The sequence below is a fragment of the Choloepus didactylus genome, chromosome 21 (assembly GCF_015220235.1).
Source record: "Choloepus didactylus isolate mChoDid1 chromosome 21, mChoDid1.pri, whole genome shotgun sequence".
Classification (NCBI taxonomy): Eukaryota; Metazoa; Chordata; class Mammalia; order Pilosa; family Megalonychidae; genus Choloepus; species Choloepus didactylus.
This window is the reverse complement of record NC_051327.1, coordinates 37,514,346-37,535,910: the sequence shown is the minus strand read 5'-3', so window position 1 is coordinate 37,535,910 and position 21,565 is coordinate 37,514,346. Positions and strand designations below refer to the sequence as shown.

The 21,565-nt window shown below is 42.7% G+C and overlaps 1 protein-coding gene across 6 annotated transcripts in view; it reads left to right on the top strand.

The window, feature by feature from the left end:
- The window catches only part of TXNDC11 (thioredoxin domain containing 11), a 103,388-nt gene that overhangs the window by 79,531 nt on the left and 2,292 nt on the right, over positions 1–21,565 (top strand). For 5 of the 6 annotated variants that reach the window (XM_037813577.1, XM_037813576.1, XM_037813580.1 and 2 more), the window contains 6 exons: positions 1,438–1,550; positions 3,608–3,808; positions 8,913–9,696; positions 14,889–15,031; positions 15,356–15,465; positions 18,035–18,115. In XM_037813577.1, coding sequence (XP_037669505.1) covers positions 1,438–1,550; positions 3,608–3,808; positions 8,913–9,696; positions 14,889–15,031; positions 15,356–15,465; positions 18,035–18,115 — 1,432 coding nt within the window. Of the gene's footprint in view, positions 1–1,437; positions 1,551–3,128; positions 3,250–3,607; positions 3,809–8,912; positions 9,697–14,888; positions 15,032–15,355; positions 15,466–18,034; positions 18,116–21,565 lie in introns of those variants that run through there. The other variant, XM_037813581.1, reaches the window with a different exon arrangement.

Below are 21,565 nucleotides of genomic sequence, written 5' to 3'. Positions count from 1 at the left end.
AAAGAATGTACCTTTTCCTACATTTTTCCCCACCTTTAACATTAAATATTTTAATCAGTTTTTAATCATACAAACATTGCATGATTATGTATGTACTCCTTGAAAAAATGAAAACTTTATGGATAAGTATAAAGTCCCTTTTCATCTCCACCTCCAAAACAATACCACTTTGATTATCCTTTCAAATTTTTTTGTCTACTTCTAAACATATGTGCCTATAGAAAAAAATACGTTGTTTTATAGTTTTTATTTTAACATAAAAGTTACATTATTATCTCTCTTAAGCTTGTCTTAAAGATCTATCTGTGTGTGTATAGATAGTTCTACCTCATTGTTTTTAACATCTGTGTAGCATCTCTTGGTGAATATCCTTGCATGTGACTCATAATGCACATATGTGGTTGTTTCTCTGAGATTGAGACTAAGAAGTAGAATACTGGGCCACAGGCTATGTCCATTTTTTATTGTGATTATCACAGCAAATTGCTTTCCCAAGTGTCTGTGCCATTTTACCTTTCCACCAGCAGTGTATGAGTGCACTCATTTCTCTGCTGATCATCAATACTTTGATATTTCCTAAGTCTTAAATTTTGGACAATTTGAGGATAAAAAGTGGTATTTCATTTTAATTTGCTTTCCTCTGAAAACATGAGGTTGGGTGTATTTTCATGTAATTACTAGCCATTTGTATTTCCTTTTCTGTGGCGCCTTTTTTAAAATTATTTTCTTATTGATTTTTATGAGTTCTTCATAAATGCTAGATTCATTCATCAAGCAGATATTTCTTGATTTCCTACCATATGCCACTCAAGGTGCGGGGGAAAGAGCAAAAAACACAGTCCCTGCTTTTACAGAACTTAAGTTCTGAAGGGGAAGTTAGACCAAAGAAAATTAAAGTAAATGCATAAGTTAGGTAGATGTTGATATGTGCCATAAAAAAAAAATAGGGCGTTGGTGAAGAGAGTGAGGAGGGGGCTGCGGTTTCCCACGTGGTCTTCCCTGGAGTATTTGGCTTTGGGAGGGGGTGGTCGGGGAAGTCTCAGAGAAGGTGGGGTCGGAGCTGAGATCTGCTCGTGGAACGGCCCTGGGAAGTTTCCAGACAGAGTGGCATGTGCCTCGGCTCTGAGGTGGGACTAGGCTGGGTGCCCCCGGGGAGCAAGCGAGGTGGGGAGGGTGGCAGGAGATGAGGTCAGGCCATCCTGGACAGACCCAGTGGGCGTGGGGGCTGTGGCTCTCAGGAGTAGCCATGGTGGGGAGAAGTTTGGGGTCTGCTTCTGGAGGAGGGTCTCCAGCACCTCCTCGTTCGCTGCCTTGGCCAGGTTGCCAAAAAGAGCTTTGCTCTTGGGGGAGTTTGTGCATCAAGATTTGATCACTGGGTTTTGTGGGTTTTTTAAGGCATCGGCCTTTTCTTTAATGAAGGACCATTTTCTGTTTCAGATTACCTAGGAACAGTACGATTTGGGGTTATCACAAATAAACATCTTGCGAAACTGGTATCCTTAGTGCACTCTGGAAATGTGTATTTACATAGACATTTCAACACATCACTTGTAAGTATTTTGAAATCTGTTTCTATTAGTGCAGTGGTTCTAAACCTTGTGTAGGTCACAGACTCTTTTGAGAATTGGATAACAGCTATGGACACTCTCCCCAGGAAAGTACACATGATTTTATATGCAAATTGGGAGTTCCTACAAGCCCACTCTAGTCCCCATGCCCCCGGGTTAGGAACAGTGTGCATTCTATTTAACATATAGAACTTCTTTGTTTATATTCTTAGATTTTGTTACAGCCTTGTTAGTTTTCCTTCTTGGGTGAAATTGTAGAATTGGATTATTCTGTTGGAGAGTTGTTACTCTGTGCCCATGTTCTTAGGGGTAAGGCTTCCACTGGGCTGTGTTCTTTGTTCATTTGTTCCATTTATCAAGAGTGGAAATGTGACATGCTTTTCTCTCTAGATGAGGTAATGGATTTTGGAAGTTCTTATCAATTCACCATGAGAAGTTAATGGCTTCTCTCCCCAGAAAGCCTCTGTTTTCCATTGTCGCCTTTGTTCCTGGATTTCATTTGCTTTTTGGTGGAACAGAACTCTACTCTGCTGTTTCTGAGCTTTGACCTGTATCCTGCTTAGTGTGCTTCTATTCCTTCTTCATTGCTACTTCCGTCACATCACTGAGAGCATATTTTTCTTTAGCATTTTCTGTCTCTCTGATATCATTGAAGTGTCAGTGGCTTTTGGCCATATGAAGATCAGTATCCCTGTACCTAGTGTTGCCCGGCCTATTTGGACCCAGGACCCCCTGGGGTAGTGTGGCCTGCCTTCAGGGGCACTGTTAGGCCCTCTGCAGCAGGTGCCCCTTGTTTGCCAGGCAGCCTGTCTGCTCTGAACTTCTAGTAGCCCAGATGTTGTGCTTTACTTCTGGCAGTTTGTATTCCACAACTCAAATGCATTTTTGTGTTTTCCAAATAGCTATGTTTATTAAGTGTTTGAATATGTTTTTTCAGACTCCCCAGCTGCACAGAATCATTGCTGTGTAATTGCTTCTCTGCCATCCACCCGTTCTCTTTGTGCCTCTAAGCTTCTTTCGACTTCATCTGCTTTTGCTGTCGTTTTCTTACATTCTTCTTTTTTAGCACGATATAACCTACATACATCATATTTATTTACATTTAAGGCTACTAAGGAAGAAATTTAAAATAGAAGGAGAAATTAAAGTAGAACTATGAGAATGACACAAAATATATTGGGTGTACTACTTGGATTCAACCTTTGGTAAAGTTGGTTGGTTTAGCAGCAGAATTCCTTTTTTAATCGAATGAAATAACTGGAATACCAGTGTTTTCTAAAAAAGTAAAAACAGAGGACATAATTTTGAGGCAGTTTAAATCTTTGTTTTGGGGGTATGAAATACTTCATTTGGCGGAACTCTCCAAAGCACCTTTTTGGGAGTTCTCATCGAAACCCAGTGATTTATATCATTGTCAACATTAACATACTTTGGTTATTGTAGAAAAGCAAAACAAACAAACAAAAAATCTAGTAGTGTCTCTTTCCTTCATGCCATATACATGAAATGTGATCTGTGGCCTCATGTAAGTCCAAAGTCATTTATTGATTCATGAGTTTCTGTTCTGTGCCAGGTGTTCTTCTAGTCACTGGGAATACACAGGTGAGGAAAACAGATGCAAACTTCTGCTCTCCTGGGGCATCCATTCCCGTCCTAATGGGGCAGCTTTTGTGGGACCAAGGTAAACATCTAAATGATCCTTGTCCCCGTAATTTCTGCTCCCTTAGCTGTGCTTTGGTCCTTTTATAAATATCCAGCAATGTTTACTAACTCCCTTTGGACAGGATGGTAGAGGTCATTCTTACCAGTGGGGAGAATTTGGTGTTGATAGATGAGTCTATCTAAAGAGTCTGTCATGTGATATGAAACTCACCTGTTGCAACCACTTTTATTTTTTCATCCACTTGTGATGAAATGCTATCTCTGGAGAAGCAAAGAATGTGGGTTTTAGCTGCAAAACCAGGGCAGTGCTAATGTCCTCTGGTCCCATCCTGTGTCTCTCAGTTTTCTTTTACCCTCTATGCGTTTGTCCTCCCTAGGTCTTTCCCAAGGAGGTCATGAACTACACGGCTGAGAACATCTGTAAGTGGGCCTTAGAAAACCGGGAGACACTCCTTCGATGGCTGCAGCCCCATGGAGGCAAGAGTCTTCTGTTGAATAATGAACTGAAGAAAGGACCTGCACTTTTTTTATTTATACCTTTTAATCCTTTAGCAGAAAGTCATCCTTTAATAGATGAGGTAAGAGTCATAATGTTGAAAGGGACCTCTTATCTCTTCAAAGGAGTAGGAAAACCTCATTCCCTTGGACTTCACTCATTCCACATTCAGAGTAATTTATACTAGCACTGAGTGGCTGCCAGTAATGGCAGCTGCATTCTTCCGCATTACTCCTTCCTCCTATAAATGGGCCAGGAGGAAAGGGGCCAAGAGCCCAAGCCTAGGATGGGAGCAGCCACAGCCTCCCTGACCACACATATGGACAGTTGCTCAGATCTGGGGGTGAGTAGGAGGGACCGGGAAAGCCACAAACCATCCCTCTCCAGAGAATACCCAGATGTACGTCTTCCTAAGGCAGTTGGTGTTAAGCTTCCTGCCCTAGGGGGTAGGATTGTGGGGAGGGTGGTAGGGTGGGACAGAAGGAATGGATAGAAACACAGCAGGTTTTAGTATGGCCTAGGAGATGTGCAGCCTCAGCAGCCAGGAGTAGCAGCAGTGACACTGGGATGCCTTATTTTTCTGAACCTTTCCTGTTGTGCCGATAGTCGGAGTGGTTTTCAGAGACAATGGCTGTCAGAAGTCGGCCCCTTCTTAACTGCTTTTTCTGCTTCAATTCTAGTAACATACTCACTGTCTCTGGGTATGAGTTTATTTTATACATGGATCATTTGGAGGCACTTAGAGCAATAACAATCAGCAAGAGTGCCTGGGATTGCTGAATTGGATTTACAGAGGGTTTTATTTTTCCTTCCCTCAAAGATGCCTTAATTGGCCAAAAGCAATTTCAGTCAGTGTACCGTTCACCAGGCTACCCAGACATGGCCTCTGCTCAAGCTACCTCCACACTAGCCTGTCTGCCTGCCTAGAGTGAGAGAGAGGAGGCAAGACTCCTTTGCTAGCCAGACCCTTCCTTATGCCTTTGGTTAAAGTTATCATCCCCACTGGGGAGCGTCCTGAATGAACGCTGCTACCCTGGGTTAGAGGAAGAAGGAAGAAGAAAGAGAAGAAATGGTTTTGTTTCCTCCTCCTCTGATTAGGGGAGGACCCAAAATAATAAAACTTCATTTGTTTAGAAAAGCTTTGCTCTACAGACATTTTATGAACTAAGAAACTCTTCCAAATTAGTAGGCCTTTACTAGACTAATTTTAAGAGCCTTAGAGCTCTTTGTAGGAAAGGTGGGGTTTTTCAGCTAAGTGGGTAGCTATGGTTGTGAATTTTTGTTTTAACTTTTAAAGTTTGCTTCTGAAGAACTCTGTGTTGTCTGGTTTGGGCCTGTCAGGGTTGTGCAAGGTGGTATTTTGTGGCAGTAGCCCAGTTCTTCTGTTCGGGGGTCGTATTTAGATTTAGGCAACTTGCTTTCTTTCCAGCCCTTTGTTTCTGGCTGGATGGCTTCCCCTACTTCCACTCTATGCCATCTATCTAAAGCAGAAAGTGGGCCTTCTTTTTATCATAGTTTTGCCTGTGACTGTTTTCCTTAGGATTCTCAGTGTCCCTGCGAGGTGAGTAGGACACCCTTAACCCCATTCTACGATTGAGATTGCTGAAAACCAGATGGTGTCTTAGCAATATTGTTGATGACTTAACTGCTCTGTCCAGTACGTTTCCCTCTTCATTTCAGGTCAGTTTAGCAAATAATTTTTTTGCACACTAACCTTGGGAGCTACAAGGAGAAAAGATGTATAAGCCTCACAGGCTCATCCAGTAGGGGAACGAGAGCCTGCCTATAACTGGAGGCAGAGGAAGAGCAGCCCCAGCCTGAGGGTCAGGAGAATTGGAGGAGGGAGGGCTGCTGGGAGGAGTCAAAAGAGGCTTTGGGAGGAGGAGTGTTTGAGATGGACCTTCCAGGGCAGCAGGATCTTGATGGGTTAAGACAAACCTAAAAGAAGGAACAGCCTGAGCAGAGGCATGGAGTGGGAAAGTTGCAGCATGTTTAGGAATTAGGAAATAGTACAGGCTTTATGTCCCCATAAAGGGCTGGTTGGAGAAGACCCTGAAAAAGCCTTTGAGGAAAGGCCTTGTTGCTTCTTTGAGGATTTCAGGATTAATCATAGCCATTGAGTCTCACTGACAACAGAGATATGACTGGAGCTGTGGTAATGTAATGAGAATCTTCCTGGCAGCAGCATTCTGTGAGAAGAAATGAGTATCTGAACGCAGATGGTGGTGGGTTAGAAAGCAGAGTCTGTGGGACTTAGCTGTGCGTGATCAGGGAATAGGTGACACAGTGACCAGAGATAAGGAAGTCATTGAGGTTTGGGTGTGGTGGGAGGGGATGAGCATCACACTGGTGCCAGCTGACCTGTAAACTTACCAGCTCCTTGATCACGGAGGAGTTAAAGGCAGCTTTGCATTTCTGTTACCACCTTTAGGCTTAATTTTGAGCAGAAAGTTGAGGACGCTTACATTGTTGAGAAGAGAGAGGCTGTCCTGGAGTGAGGATAATGGGATTGGGAGGCATAGGCAGCAAGGACATTTGGAACAGTTTTAGTCAGCAAGAGGTAACCCCACAGAAGGTGGCTGCTGCCAGGGGTCCGTCCAGGGCTGGGCGGCTGCTCCCACACACGTGTACACCTTCACATGCACCTTCAGGCACATCCACATGCAGGACGACACAGATCCTGATGGCACCCCCGAGCCTCTAGAGACTTCTGGAGAGGTTATAAGATGTCCCATTGCACATTGTGCAACTTGTTTGTCAAAAGAGATGGTTACCTTGGTCAGCAGGGAATTTTTGTGATTTGTTTTCAGCTTTTAAAAGCTTTTCTTTGAGGCATTCACAATGTATGAAGCTAGCAAGCAAAGGTATGGTTATTTTGTTTAGATGTACGAACTTCTCTGATTAAAAGAAAATGAAGGAAAGCGTTTACAGTGCAGCCACTAGAGTTTTTTGCCAAAGTTGTCCTATTTGTTCACATGAAATTAAATATGGCATCTGGTGACACACATATGTGATATAACTGGATTTGTGTTTTCGAAACTGCCTGTTATATAAAGGGAATACAAAAGTGAAAATCTGATTCAGTTTATTGGAGAAAAATAAGAATTCCTCACTCTTTAAAAACATTACACTATACAGAACATTTTCTTCAATTAAAAATACCCTTTAAACGGCTTCTTTGTGAATTCAGAAGATGAGGAAAGATCTTTTTAGGACATTTTGCTCCCCTTCATGTACTCCTGAACTTGGATTTTTTTTTGTAAAAGACAATAGTAAATACTTCAAAGTTTTGTGGAGACTGGGTGGGGTGGTGATGTGCTCTGTGAATGTAAAGCAGTACCAAGATGGGGCCACAGGGCCACAGGCTTGACCTTGTTAGTGTAATGGACTGTCAAAGCCTATCCAAAAAAGGCAGAGATGCATTTGTGTGGGGAAAAAGCTATTTAAAACACTGGTTTATCAGCTAAAGTGACTTTTTTTATGCTGAGAAGTATGCACACAGATTCTTTTTCTGTAAAAATGCATGTTTTGAATTAACTCTATAAACATTGTTATAAAATGTATGTGTTTTTTTGGAATTGGAAATACGCTCATTAAATAGTAAAAATAAACACACACACACACACACACACACACACAAACACAAACACACATATAAATATTCTAATGAAAACAAAATCCTGAGTGACCAAACACCTTTCAACTAACTGGCAACATTTGATCCATGGTAACACACTGTTCTATTTTAGAGAGTAAATGCCTCTGGATTAGGATGATTCATTCTTCTTTCTCATGAATCTGGGGAGGGTGAATGGTGAAAGACAGTCAGTTTGGAAATGGAAGATTCTTGGAATAAATTTAAATCTAAATCACTAAAACTAGCTTGAGGGTAAAGCAATTAACCTACCCAGGATATTGGGATATGTTACCCCAAGCCGCCTTCATCTGCCAGGTGTTTCTTGAGCCTTTGGTGTGTGCCTGGCCTGTGCTGGGCCCCGGGGAGCTTGTGACAAGTTAACAGAGCCTGCCCTTGAAACCCTTCAGCCTGGTGGGAGTGGGGCCTATGGGCAGATGTTTATGAGCCTGGGAAGGGCGTCAGGGACACTGAAGATGCAAAAGCAGACTTCCTGGGGTGAGGGTGGGTTTAGCTTCCCTGAAGCAGCAGTTCTGGGGCTGGGTCTTGGGAGAAGGGTAGACATTTGTCACATGGAGAAGGCAGTGTCCCAGGCCTGTAACAGTAGGGCCTTGCGAGAGGGCCTGGCCTGATCTGCAGAGGGTGGGATGAGCCTGAAAGACAAATGGGGGTCAGATTGCATTACATCCTCCAGGTAATAGGGAGCCATCAAACATTGTTGGGCTGAGGAGTGTCACGCTTAGGGCCGTATTTTTAAAAATAAATGGTGACAGTGCAAAGGCTTAGGTAAGGTAGGGAGAGAAATCGGTGGTGGTCTGTGACTGTCAATGCCCTGAGTTGAGGCAGTGGCTGTGGGGGTGGGAAGGAGGGGCCTGCTGAGTGATGCTGAAGTTGGAGCTGGCTGGGTGTGAGGCCCATGGTGATACGGAGGATCAGCTGAGGATCATCTGAGTTTTCTAGCTCCACAATGCTGTTACCCTAGAAAGGGCATTACAGGAGGGGGAAGCCATGGGTGAAGGGACGATGGATGAGTGAGATTTGGCACTGGCTGGATTCACAGCTTCCTAAGGCAAGAATTTATTTGGAAACATATATGCTATGAAATATTTTGATCCACTCATTAGGAGTTTGGGAAATTTTTAGACTGTCAGTGCAGTTAAAGTGAAAAAAGAAGACATAGTATGGAGGAGTTAAAGGAAAATGCACTCAACTGAGAGTTGAGAAACTTAAATTCTGTCCCTGGTTCTTTGATGACCTGGATGTAAGCTCAGAGCGGCCTCTGCTCTGTTTACTTCGTCCTTTCAGCTGGTGGTCTAAGGCAGCTCTAAGACCCTTTCCATCTCTAAAACATCGCTTTGTTATTTGCTAGTAGAGTGCCATGTTCTGACATCTTTCTTATTCGTGGGTTTTGGTGTTGCAGCTAATTTGAGGCATCCTTCCGGACAAGCATCCGTCTTGTGAATCAGACCAGGCTGCTCTCCAGGCCTGACAGCTCCAAGGGCTCTCCCTCAGCCCACCCCACGCCTCTCACGAACTCCACCCTGTGTTTCAGATCACCGAAGTGGCCTTGGAGTACAACAACTGTCACGGGGACCAGGTGGTGGCGCGCCTCCTGCAGCACCTGCGCCGGGTGGATGCGCCTGCATTCCAGCCCCTGACACCCGAGACCCCAGCCCAGCGGCCAGAGCCGCCGCTGATTGCCGCCTCCCCCTGCTGCAACACCGTGGTTCTGCCCCAGTGGCACTCCATCTCCAGGACCCACAACGTCTGCGAGCTGTGTGTCAACCAGACCGCTGCGGGGATCAAGCCGAGTTTGGTCGACATGCCACAGTGCAGCTTTTTTGAGATGGCGGCAGCTCTGGATTCTTTCTACCTCAAGGAGCAGACCTTTTATCATGTGGCATCAGACAGCATAGAATGCAGCAATTTTTTAAGTTCCTATAGCCCTTTCAGCTACTACACTGCATGTTGCAGGACCATAAACAGGGGCTTCATTGATTCTGAACACAATGTCTTAGAAACCCCAGCCTTTGCATTTTCTTCCCTTGAGAAGAAATGTGAGGTTGCTCCCCGAAGCTCCGTTCCTCACATTGAGGAGAACAGGTATCTCTTTCCTGAGGTGGACATGAACAGCACAGACTTCACAGGCCTGAGCTGCAGAACCAACAAGACCCTGAACATCTACCTTTTGGATTCAAATTTATTTTGGTTGTATGCAGAGAGGCTGGGTGCTCCGAGTTCCACTCGGGTGAAAGAATTTGCCACAATTGTTGATGTGAAAGAAGAGTCTCACTATATCTTGGACCCCAGACAAGCTCTTATGAAGTTCACCCTAGGTACCGTTGACAGCTCTCTTCCCCAAGCATAATTAGTTTTGCTTAACTTGACATAGGTAACCTTTATGCAGGGTCCATTACACTTGCTCAGGGTGGGTGATGTCCTCCCTCTAGTTCATTTTATCTTTAGTCTGCAGTTGGTCATAATTTTAAAAGTAGCCACTTTAGTCAAATAGAGCAGAAACTTCCTAACTGCAGATTTTGGATAAGTTTGCCAGTGAGCCCTTGGGAGAATGAGTCCAGCTTTCTAGATGGGCAGTGTCTGTCACATTTCTAAGGCAGAGGGAGTTGTGGTCATTGGGGCCACTATGACAGGCCGGGTGGTGGGGACATCCTGGGGGCTGATGGCTGTGAGCCCCAACAGCAGCTTCATTCTAAAGGAACGTAAGTGAAGGCAGGGAAAAATAGAGCTGCATTTCCTCCCTTTTCTACAAAACCTTTTATTTTCAAATAACTTAACACTTCTAGGATGGCTGGAAAAATAAGACAAACTCCATACAGAGAACTCCAACATATATACAACCCAGATATGCAAATATACGAATTATAACATTTTGTTACCTTTGTTGTATCATTCTCTCCCCCCTCCGTCCCTCCTCCTGACTCCCTCTCCTTCCCCCTCCCTCTCCCTCTCATCCATCCATCCCTCTCTCTATCTGTCCATCTGTCTGTCTGTCTTATATATTATCCATCTATCCATCTTCTGAACATTTTAGGCCAGGTTGCACACATCTTACTCCTTGAACACATAAAATATCCATGTACATTTCCTATGAACAGGATATTCATTTTTGTATCACCTTACCAAGTTCAAAAAATTTACAGTTATCAAGTTCAAGAAATTTAACGTTGATATAAAGCTTTCAGTCTATATTTCACTTTCTTCATGTGTCCCAACAATGTCTTCTTGAGCCTTTTCTCCTCCATTATTAGATCCCATCCAGGATCATGTATGGCATTTAATTGTCATTATATCTTTAGTTTCTCTTTCTTTTTTTGTAAATGGAGATACACATATACAACATAGATCTTCCCATCCCAACCCCTCCCAAGCATACCGTTTGGTGGGACTCATGACATTCACAGTGTTGCAGTGCCTGCACCACCATCCATTAATAGAACTCCTTCACTCCACACAGAAACCCTATGTTCGTTTGCATTACCTCCCCACTGCCCCCACCCCCAACCCCCACCCATGGTGACCTGTGCTCTACTTTCTGTCTCTGTGAGTATGCATATTCTCCAGCATTTTCTCTGGAGCTACTATGGGCTTAAATTTAATGTCCTAAATCTGTAACGATCTTGTTTGCTTTGATACCAACTTAATTCCAATAGTGTGCACTATGTTCCTATACCCGTGTATCCCCCCCTTTATGTACTTCTTGTCACACGTTACATGTTTATACACTATAAGTCCAAACCACTGATTTATCATTACATTTTATGCATTTGTCTTTTAGATCCTGAAGGAAGTAAAAAGTGGAGTTAGAAATAAAAAATACAGTATAGTACTGATATTTATATTTAACCATGTCATTGTCTTTACTGAAGATCTTTATTTCTTCATGTGACTTCAGACAATTCTCTAGTGCCCTTTCCTATCAACCTGCATCCCTTTAGCATCTCTTGTAGGGCTGGTCTTGTGGTGACAAAGTCCCTCCGCTTTTGTTTATCTGGGAATATCTTAATCCCTTCCTCATTTTAAAAAGTGGTTTTGCCAGATACATAATTCTTGGGTGGCAATTTTTTGCTTTCAGCACTTCAAATATGTCTTCCCACTGCCTTCTTGCCTCCATAGTTTCTGATAAAAAATCAACATTTAATCTTGCTGGGGCTCCCTTATATATGACATGCTGCTTCTCTCTTGTGCATTTCAGAATTCTCTTATCTTTGGCATTAGACAGTTTGATTAAACATGGCATGATGTGGGTCTGTTTGGATATATTCTTTTGGGAGTTTGTCGAACATCTTGGATGTATATATTCATGTCTTTCATTAAATTGGTGGAAGTTCCCAGCCATTAATATTCTCTCTGCCCCCTTTCCCTCTTCTTCTTTGAGGACTCCCACAGTGCAGATATCGGTACTCTTAATGGTGTCCCAAAGGTTCCTTAGGCTCTGTTTACTTTTCTTCATTCTTTCCTCTTTCTGCTCCTCAGACTGGATGATTTCACTTGTCTTATCTTCAATTCATTGCTTCTTTCTTCGGCCAGCTCCATTCTGCTGTTGAACTGACTCTATGGAATTTTTAATTTCTCTTACTGTTATCTTAGCTCTGTTCCTTTTCATCATTTCAATCTATTGATATTCTCTGTGTTCATCTGTCATCTTTCTGATTTCCTTTAGTTCTTTGTCCATATTTTCCTTTAGCTCTTTGAACATAATTAGAACTACTTTAAAGTCTTTGTCTGGTTTGTCCCAAGTCTGGTCCTCCTCACTGATGGTTTCTAATGCTTTTTCTCCTTTGCCTGGGCCATCCCTTCCTGTTCTTTGTATATTTTTGTATGCTTTTGTTAAAAACCAGACATTTTGATATTTTAATGTGTTATTGCTGGAATTTAGACTCTGAGGTATCTAAATCTGTTCCTTAGGCTTGCATCCATCTAGTGTTATGGCAGAGCTTTCCTTAAATGCTAGAAAGTTACCTGAAAAGAAAACACCTTTCCCAGTCTTCACAGATTGACCTGTGCAAGTGCTCTCCTTCAGGGCTTGTCTGTACGAGTTAGTGAATAGCTCCAGACTATAGCTTAGGTGCCTTCCTGGTCCTTTCTGCACAAGTGCCTTGTCTTGGGTATGTGTGTTTGATCCAGGAATTCCCCTGTTTACACGGGTACAAATGTTCCCTCTTTCCTACAGAACGGTGTGTGTGTGTGGGGGGGGGCAGCCAGCAGTCCCTTGCTGCAGGCAGGCGCTTGACTGCTCTCCGACAGCGTTCTGTGGAAGAGCTCTGTGAGCTGCCTTCTGCACGCAGGGCGAGTTCTGGGCTGAGTCCCTCAGGCCACCAACGGACAGATTGGGTCAGGCATACACGCTCCCGGTATGTGCATGAGGGTTACTCTGCTTCCTCTGGGACTGGGACCAGGGATCTGAGCTGGGAGTGCAGTGAGGGGTTGCAGAGGGACCAGCCAAAGGCACCCCCAGCTCCTACCATTCTAAGTAGCCATTTTCTTGATTTGCCCTGTTTCTGCAGTCCTTTAACTGTCTTCTGGAAGTTTAAGAGAGATGTTTCTGCCCATTCTCGTTAGTTGTTCAAAGTTTTTGTGTAAGGACAGAGCCCCAAAGCATCTCACACTGCCGTCTTGATCAGGGCTGGGGTGTGGGAAGGGGGCTTTCAGTTATCCTTTCCCTCCGTATTTGTTTCACAGGTTTAAATGTAAAAGTATTAAGGCCACCAGAACTAATTTGTCCTGCTGCTGTTTTAAAACTTGAGTGCCTTGATTGTAACAATAAACAAGTGTCAAGCAGCGAACAAGGGTCAAGTTGCAACCAACAGAAATTGCTTTTGGGGGTAAAGGCGCCATTATGGGAGCATCTGAGAGCTGGCCCTTGGGGCTTGGCAGCAGCAGTGAACTAACCCCCGCTGTCCTGTTCCCAAGGCTCTGCTGACATCTTTGATGCACACACAAGGAAGTGAGAATTCAAAAGCCACGTTAATTCAGCCTCAGTGGAAACCCAGGAGGGAGTGGGGGTGGTTAGTATTTGCCAATTGGAGAAAGGAGGAATTCAGTTGGGAAAGAAACTATATTTTCAAGTCTTAGAGTATCAAAGCAAGAGTAAACTCAAAATCCCTAAATAACAGTCTTTTTAGCAGTCCTCTTTTAAATCCAGGTGAAGCTTAGACACATTTGTGAAAAGATGTAACATGTAAATGTTAAGTTTTCCATATCAAACTGTGTATTATAAACACTGGGGCTTTTGTTTAAAGGAACCCTGTGACCAATCACTTTATGATCTATTAAGATTACAAATTACTCCCAATTTATGTTTTCTAAAATTATACTTTGGTGTATTGTGTGTGTGTGTGTGTTTAATGAAACAAGCCTGTATTTTTTTAAGTGTTTGTTGGATTTTTCTGAATTATATTCAGTAATACTCAAGTGTTCGGTGAGATCATAATATGTTCACTTTGAACTTAAGGCTAACCCAAAAGAAGCCTTCTTCAGATTTCTTTTAGTTTTCTATATCTACTCTGAAACATCCATCTCAGTTATCCCTTAACCTGTAATAGGTGACACAATTTTAGTGGTCCTTGTAAGAAAAACATCTGCTGTGTAACATTGTTGATTTGGAGAGTTGACTCTTAAGTCATCTGTCTGTAGGGCAGTTTCAGAATTTAGGCTTCATTCCGATCAGGAAATAATTCTTGGTTTTATGTTTCAAAAACATAGCCAGCCAAGTGAAATTCAGATGCTCATAATGAACTCTCTTTAGTATTCACATGACATTCTTCACTTCCTCCTCCCTCCGCAGAACATTTCATTGTTTATTAGGACCTCAGAATGGAGGGAGTTAAGAGACAGAAAAAGAAGTAAAATTCAGATTAGTGCAGCTTCAGAAGAGGCAAAGGAATCTGAAGGTGGTAGAGTTGGTGGGGAGGGTAAAACTGTTGGTTCAAGTTAGGTTTTGGAATTGTAGGTGGGTTTTATTTATGTATTTTTCCACTAAATATAATTGGGTTTATTTTCCTTATCATTTTAAAAAAGAAACTTGAAGAACTTTAATAAAGGAAACCAAAAAATCTTAGCTCCTTGTCCTCAAATTAATGAACATCACTTTCCACTTTACAGCACGTTGTGCAGTTTTTGCATTTGCAATTACACTTAAAGGTCTTAATGTTGTACATTGAAATGTCTTAAAGATTGTGGCTTGTTGGCGAGTCTCATATGCAGTCGCACTTTGTGTCTATTTGGGGACCAGGCCTGTTAGAAAAGAAGAGAACAGAATTCCTAGCCTGTGAATATTGGCGCATCTAACATTTTGTGGTGTTTCATTATCAAAATTACTGCCCACTGAGTTCATACTAAACCTGGTACCATACTGGGCCGCCTTGTTCAGGGTTGTGCCTTTAGGTGAAATGTTAAAAAATATGAGCCTCTGAAACCATTCCAGTTGTTGAAATGTGGAGTTTAAAGTAGGCCAGCTACTTGCTTTGTACCAAGAGAAGAATTGATCTCATTTTCTCTTTATTTTTAGAGTCTTTTATTCAAAACTTCAGCATTCTCTACAGTCCCTTGAAAAGACATCTTATTGGAAGTGACTCTGCCCAGTTTCCTTCTCAGCATTTAATCACTGAAGTGACAACTGATATCTTTTGGGAAGTAGTCCTTCGAAAACAGGTATGGAGTCATGAGAGAGGCAAAAATCAAGCCTTTATCTCTAATAAAATGATTTCCAAAGCTGCAATTGTTGGAGTGAGCAGTTGGTTTTTGATTAACTACGTGACAGTCCTATTGCAGAACACGAGTGAATTACATGGTGATTTTTTCATTACAAAAGGCCCTTAAGAATGTGCGTAATTAGAAGGATCTAAAGATCAAACTTGTAATTGTCATCTCTGCATAAGGCGACGTTTATTGAATGCCTGCTGTGTTCTAAGCACAGCAAGGAAATGAGGAGCCCATTCCCTGGTGGAAGTAACGCCCCTCTTCCCTTTCCCACAGGATGTTTTGCTGCTTTATTACGCACAGTGGTGTGGCTTCTGTCCATCTCTCAATCACATCTTTATTCAGCTCGCTCGTCTCCTGCCAGCAGATACGTTCACCGTGGCAAGGTGGGGAAGCCTGTTCTGCAGCACTTCGGGCTGTATGCCTGCCTTCACTTTCCTTACAGTTTAGCCTTATGGTTTGCGAGGGTCTGCTCATTATCTGTTAACTTTGGGTAAGATGCAGTTGAAATTTAATCATCAGGTTAAATCCATGAGCAAAACCTTGTTGAAACCAAAGTTTTCCTGATGGATTTTGAGTGTTCTTTCCATGTTGTTAAGTGTGTTTAGCCCTGACCAAATTCATTGGGGGTTAGTGTGTTTCTGTGTTAGGACCACTGACCTGGGAACCCAGACGACCCACCACCGGCCAACTCCTTGGAATGCCATGGGAGGGGCCTCTGCACTGGCCTCATTTCCTCCCCAGTAACAAATGAAGAAAAAGGGTTGGCTGATACCCAAGCGTTCTTATTTTGTGATTCCATGGGTACTGTATGTAGGCTCTTAAGTAAACAACAGCAACAACAAATTTTAATAGTTTTTGGGGGGGGCGGGAATAAGGCTCAAATAGTTTTTGGATGAGGTATTAGCAATTTTAGGGGAAAATTTGTTTAGATTTAAGCTGTATCTTCTCATCCCCCCAAAAAAACTCCAGATAAAGTTGAATATAAAAGATAAAATCATACTAAAAATAGAAGATAGAATATTGGATTTGCTAGTTCCATTTATAGATGGAAACTTTCCAAAGTAGAAGCAGTGGAAAAAATAATGAAAGAAAGATGAACAGATTTCACTAGAAAAATGTGCAATGAAAACAAATAGACTAGAAGATGGACAATAACTAAATTTTATACTATATATATTTCACCTATTTTAAGTGTTATAAGCAATAATAAGAGCCAAATTTGAGGAGTTACTATACGGAGAGATTTTTTTAAAAAACATATTGTCTGACTTAATCCTCACAGTGCTCTGTGAAGTAGGTGTAGTTATCATCCGCTTTTTATTGATGAGGAAACTGAGACACAGGAAGGTTAGGAAACTTGCCCAAAGTCACACAGCCCGCAGGTGAGGGGGCCAGGATTCAAAATAAGGCATTCGTACTCCAGACAATTACATGGGAAAAGAAAAAGCTGGGAGGGGTCCCAGTGTTAACAAAGGAGATAAACTGGTTTTTCATATGAGGAGAGAATAAACAAGTAAGGAAATCATAATCTAATAAATGCAAATTGAAACAGTAACAAAGTGTCATTTGCACTGATTAAATTAACAACAATGTTTTTAAGTGACAATTTTGTGTTGATAAAGTGAAATTTACATGGTCAGATGTAGCTATTTTAATCAGTAAATTGGAAAACCCTTTTGGAAAGCATTTTAGCAACATTTGTAAAAAATCACAAAAACAATTATACATTTTTGACCCGTTTATTTTCACTTTGGGGAATGAAGGAAATAGGAATTCCAGAGACGCATGAGCTAGTCATAATGGCATTATCTGAATCCAGCAGTAGGGGAATGGTTAAGTAAATTATGGTTGGGCATTTGATGGAATTTTGTTTATCCATTGAAATAATGATTTTCATACAATTAATTGAGAAGAATAGAGTATGAGATATTTGATTACAGCTCTTTAAAAAGTAAGCATATACACCAAGCCTGAATGAGAATCCCAGAATGAAGATTCTGGCTAGTGCAATAGAATTGTGAGTGGGTTTTTACAGTCTTGTTCTTTTAATTTTACAGATTGGTCTTTCTTTGATGTAAAAATTAAGAGAAAAAAAGTGTTATTTTAGAATATGGTTATGCCATTTTTTAAGTGAATTTCATCCTTTTAGACAAATACCCAGCAATGACCCCTACCCACTCAGTTTCCAGTTATACTTTCTGAAATCCTTTGTCAAGTTATGATGCAAAACATTTCTGTCTTTTGTATTTACTGTTTGTGAACATTGATACTCTTGGAGCCACTTGGCCCAGCAGCCCTTCCACAAGGATGTGTGCTTTCTAAGCACAGCAAGGAAATGAGGAGCTGAGGATGCTTTAACTGCTCCATGGTCATCAGCAAGTGCTTGGGAGCCTTGTTGCATGCCCAGCTCAGTGCCAGCTGCTGGAGGGGAATCCACCTAGAGCAATTGCAGTTAATTTGATAGTAATTGGGAACAGGTTGCATGGCTTAGTACTGATGTAATTTTCTGTATTAGAAAATTAATCTAAAATCTGGTGAAGAAAAAATGCATGCACACTTTTAAGGGTCTCTGTCTAAATTTATAAAATATACAATAGAGTATAGTTTTTCTTTTCCAGTTTTCGTCCGTCTTCAAAGAGGCTTGGTGTGTGTTGCTCAGACATAATGACTTTGTTTCTTTTTCCAGAGCTAATTCAAGGAATAATGAAATCCTTGGCCAAATCCTACTGGTTGAATGAGGCATTTTTTGGAAGTTCATTACTTGCAGGACAGCCTGTTACCACTCAGGACACTGACAGGGACATTGCACATCCTGGAAGTGTCAGGAAGGGGCTGGGCAGCACCAGCCAAAGAAATCCTCCTGGCCTACGCCTGTCAGAGAAGGTTCTTTCAGGTTGGGTTTTCTTGTGCTGATCTTTTACTTTTTCTCTTCTTTCCCTTTGCCTTTGACAGGATTGATGTTGCCCAGAATGATCTTCCTTGGGAATTTATGGTTGACCGTCTTCCTACCATCTTATTTTTTCCCTGCAACAGGTAATGCTGGATTTTTTTCAATATTGGGCAAATGGGACTCTGTTGATGTCTGAAAACAAAATGGGTTTAAGGCACATCATGGACGTGAAATGTAAATCCTGATAGTTATTACTGAACTACCTGAGTAGAATGTATTGCTCGAAAATGTGCTGTTAGGGACAAAGGTTTGTAAAAGGGCTTTGGTGTTGGACTGTTTCATGTGGTGTTGAGTTTTTGTAAGAAGTCTGCTCTTTCCAGACTCCGTTTCTTGCATGAACATCAGTGTGGCCTTCAGAACTCAGCTCTCACGGCCTCCATGAGCATGCAGTGGACGCTGAGATTGGCTGGGAAGGGTCACACATTTACATGGGGGGGACAAATAGCAGCTCATCTGTTGCGCCTTCATGGGTGCCAGGCCCTGCCTGCCCAGGCTTTTCACACGCATCATATCCTGTTTATTCCTCACAACCACCTCATCCCACGTGCAAGAAGGAAATAGAGGCTTTCTTCACCACTGCCCCATCCCTCCTAGGATTCAAGAAGCCTTGAAAAGGAGCTTTCTCCCTGGTGTTCAGACTTTTGTGAATGCCACAGGGTTGTACACCTTGATCTTTCCATAATTGTCTAAATAGTATTCCGAGTTCAGTTATTACAGCAACCACCCTGAGAGCCCCAGCAAGCAGGGATGGGATATTAGCCAAGGGGAGGCAGACTTTGCAATTAATGAGTATGGTTGCATATGTTTCGGTAGAAAAGGAACTCTTGGCCCTTTGAAACTTAATAAACCAGAGTTCCTCTCCCTTTTTACAGATCTCCTTTTTTTATTTTTTATTTTTTTATTTTTACAAGGTTGAGTACTGTTGGGGATCCAGTCACATTGCTTTGGCGGTATCTTCTTTACAGGGAAAAGCGTTCACGAAGTTTTTTTTAGCTAGGTCCCCAACAACGGCATACGTGACATTTGGTGTTTTAATTTCCTGCATTCACTTTTACTGTTCATTGCAGCCACTGCTATATTTTTCATGTTTCTCTAGGATATGCTTCCTTCCTATATCAAGTCATTTCCTTGGTTTTTGCTCTTTATCTCAGACAAAGAATTTTTGTTGGAATACTTCCTGCGATAGTAGGGTCTTGTCAAATCATGCACTAAAAACAGAATGTGACTCACCCTGTTCACTGCTGACTGTGTTGTGATGAGCCTTTTTCTTTCTAAGAAGTGTTTAAATTGCCACACAGTCAAGGAATTGTGGACAGTCACACTAGCAATTTCATCTGAGTGGGACAAAGGTTGGGCATGTAGTTTAAAGAAGAGTAATTTTAGAATTCCAAGCATAGTTGGAAGTAGATTTTCAAGAGTGATATTAAAGTCATAGCACCCATTTTTTTGCATGAAGTTCCCAGCAACTGGAGTGAGTGGATGTATAGTGAGAGGGACAGACAGACAGACAGGAGGAGAGCTGTACAGGGGTTGTTTGTGTGGGACCCTGAGTCCGGGTGGAGTGATTTTCATTTGCAAGCTGCCCAGGGTGGCAGACATGGGGATGAGCTCGTACTCCTGATACCATGTTGGGCAGTTGCTGCAGCTCCCTCCTATTTTCTTTGAATTGGAAAAGTCAGCAATGCAAATATTGAATATGAGAAGGCTGTCCAGTTCTCTTTTATTGTCAATTTCTATAAATTATCATGGAAGGTTTCGTATTTCCCCAAAAGGAATGGTTGTCAGAAGTGAAGTAAGCAGATCATATAGCTGGTCCAAAGTGAACATTTGGCTTACCCAGAAGGTAAACGGACCATGGATATGAGCTGCAATCTCAGAAAGGCTGGAAACATGATGAGACCTTTTCCAGGGTTTGCATGCTTGTACTATTTTTAGCCAGAAGAACATGAAATTGTATATGCACTGTGATAAAATATAATCTTGTGCATGCACTGGGTTAAAAATGTATACACAAGAGAAAATGTAAAGATGTCGATTGTGATTACCTTGGAGGAGTTGGGCTTACAGTGATTTGGGGGATACTGCTTGTCTGCTTTTTACGTCCTTGGCAAATTGTTCACAGTGAGCACTTCTTGTTTTCAAGGAGAGAAGCCATATGAAAGACCCTGTCCTCTGCTCTGGTGCATGACCTGGGCCTCATCCTGCGGCGCAGGCTGGAGGCAGCGCCCTGGGTGCCCAGCCTTCCTTCCTGGCAGGGGCCGTCTTAGAACTCGTCCCAGCCGGGTCCTGCGGCAGGCCCTGCAGGGGCTCTGGCAAGGGGTGGGGCGTGGGAAGGGGGGAGCACGGGCTCCCAGACTCTGGGGTGTGTCCCCTGGTGAAGAAATGCACTTCTTTAGAGGGACAGCTCCGCCCCTCCTTCAGTATTTTAGCCCTTCTTTGGAGCTATACACCCCTTTCGTCATTTTTTATACTGGGCTTTTTATGTGCCCGAGGTGCATCACCGTGTTCTCAGTGAATTTAGAGGAGAGGTGAACAAACAGAGGGACCTTTGGTTTTCCTCAGGCATTTGGCTACTGGCTTTGTGGAATCGGGTGTGGAGGGGTCTGCAAGCTTCCAATTAGTGGCTTCCTGTTGGTTTTCTAAGGACAATGCAAGTTTTTTTTTCTCAGCTAACATTTACTAAACACTCCCTTCCCACATTTAATCTTTCACAACTGTCCTGTGAGGTAGGGGCTACTCTGTGTCCCCCATTTCACAGATGAAGCAGTGGAGGAGCACAGAGGGATCACCCTGCAGGCACAAATCGTGCCCGGCAGCCCAGGCCCTGGAACCTGCGACTTCCAGCCTGTTAGCACTTCCGGCGGAGGGGAGCGGCTCTGCTGGCCCCCTCATGCAGAAAGCTGCTGGTTTTGATTCATTATGGCCAGATTGGGTATACACAGGTATATGTGTCTGTGGTAGAAGTTGTGGTTGTCAGATAATTAAATGAAAAGTTCTAAAAAGGAGTTTTCTAAATCAGGACTTCCAACAGATCTCCTGGGGAAAACCCCTTGGCATGTCCTTCCTTATTTTTGTGCTGAGGGTGGGGCAGTGCTAACTCAGCAAGGTGCCTTGACTGCTCTGTGGGTCAAGGATCAGGCCACAGTTTTCTGAGAGGAATTTAGCAAAACACACTGTCAGAGGTGAGTGTGGGGAAGTCCCAGATGGCCTGAAACTGAATTTTATATCCCAGTACAACTGCAGGCTAAAAACTTCAGTAACTTGCACTTTCTCTTTGAAAACTTGCACTTTCTCTTTGAAAACGTGTATCCCGACCCCTTCAAAAGGCTGACGATTATTTTGTATTGAAAGGATTTGGGATGGGATGGGGTGAAAGTGCTCATGTCCATGAAACAATTTTATGAAAAAGTGAATTGTGCTTCCTACTGACCAACTCAAATCCGGCCTGCTCTTCCAACAACACATTTTCAGGGATAGGAGGACATGGGAGCCCGGGGACTGGCGACTGCCCTGCTGCCTTTGGATGGCTGTGG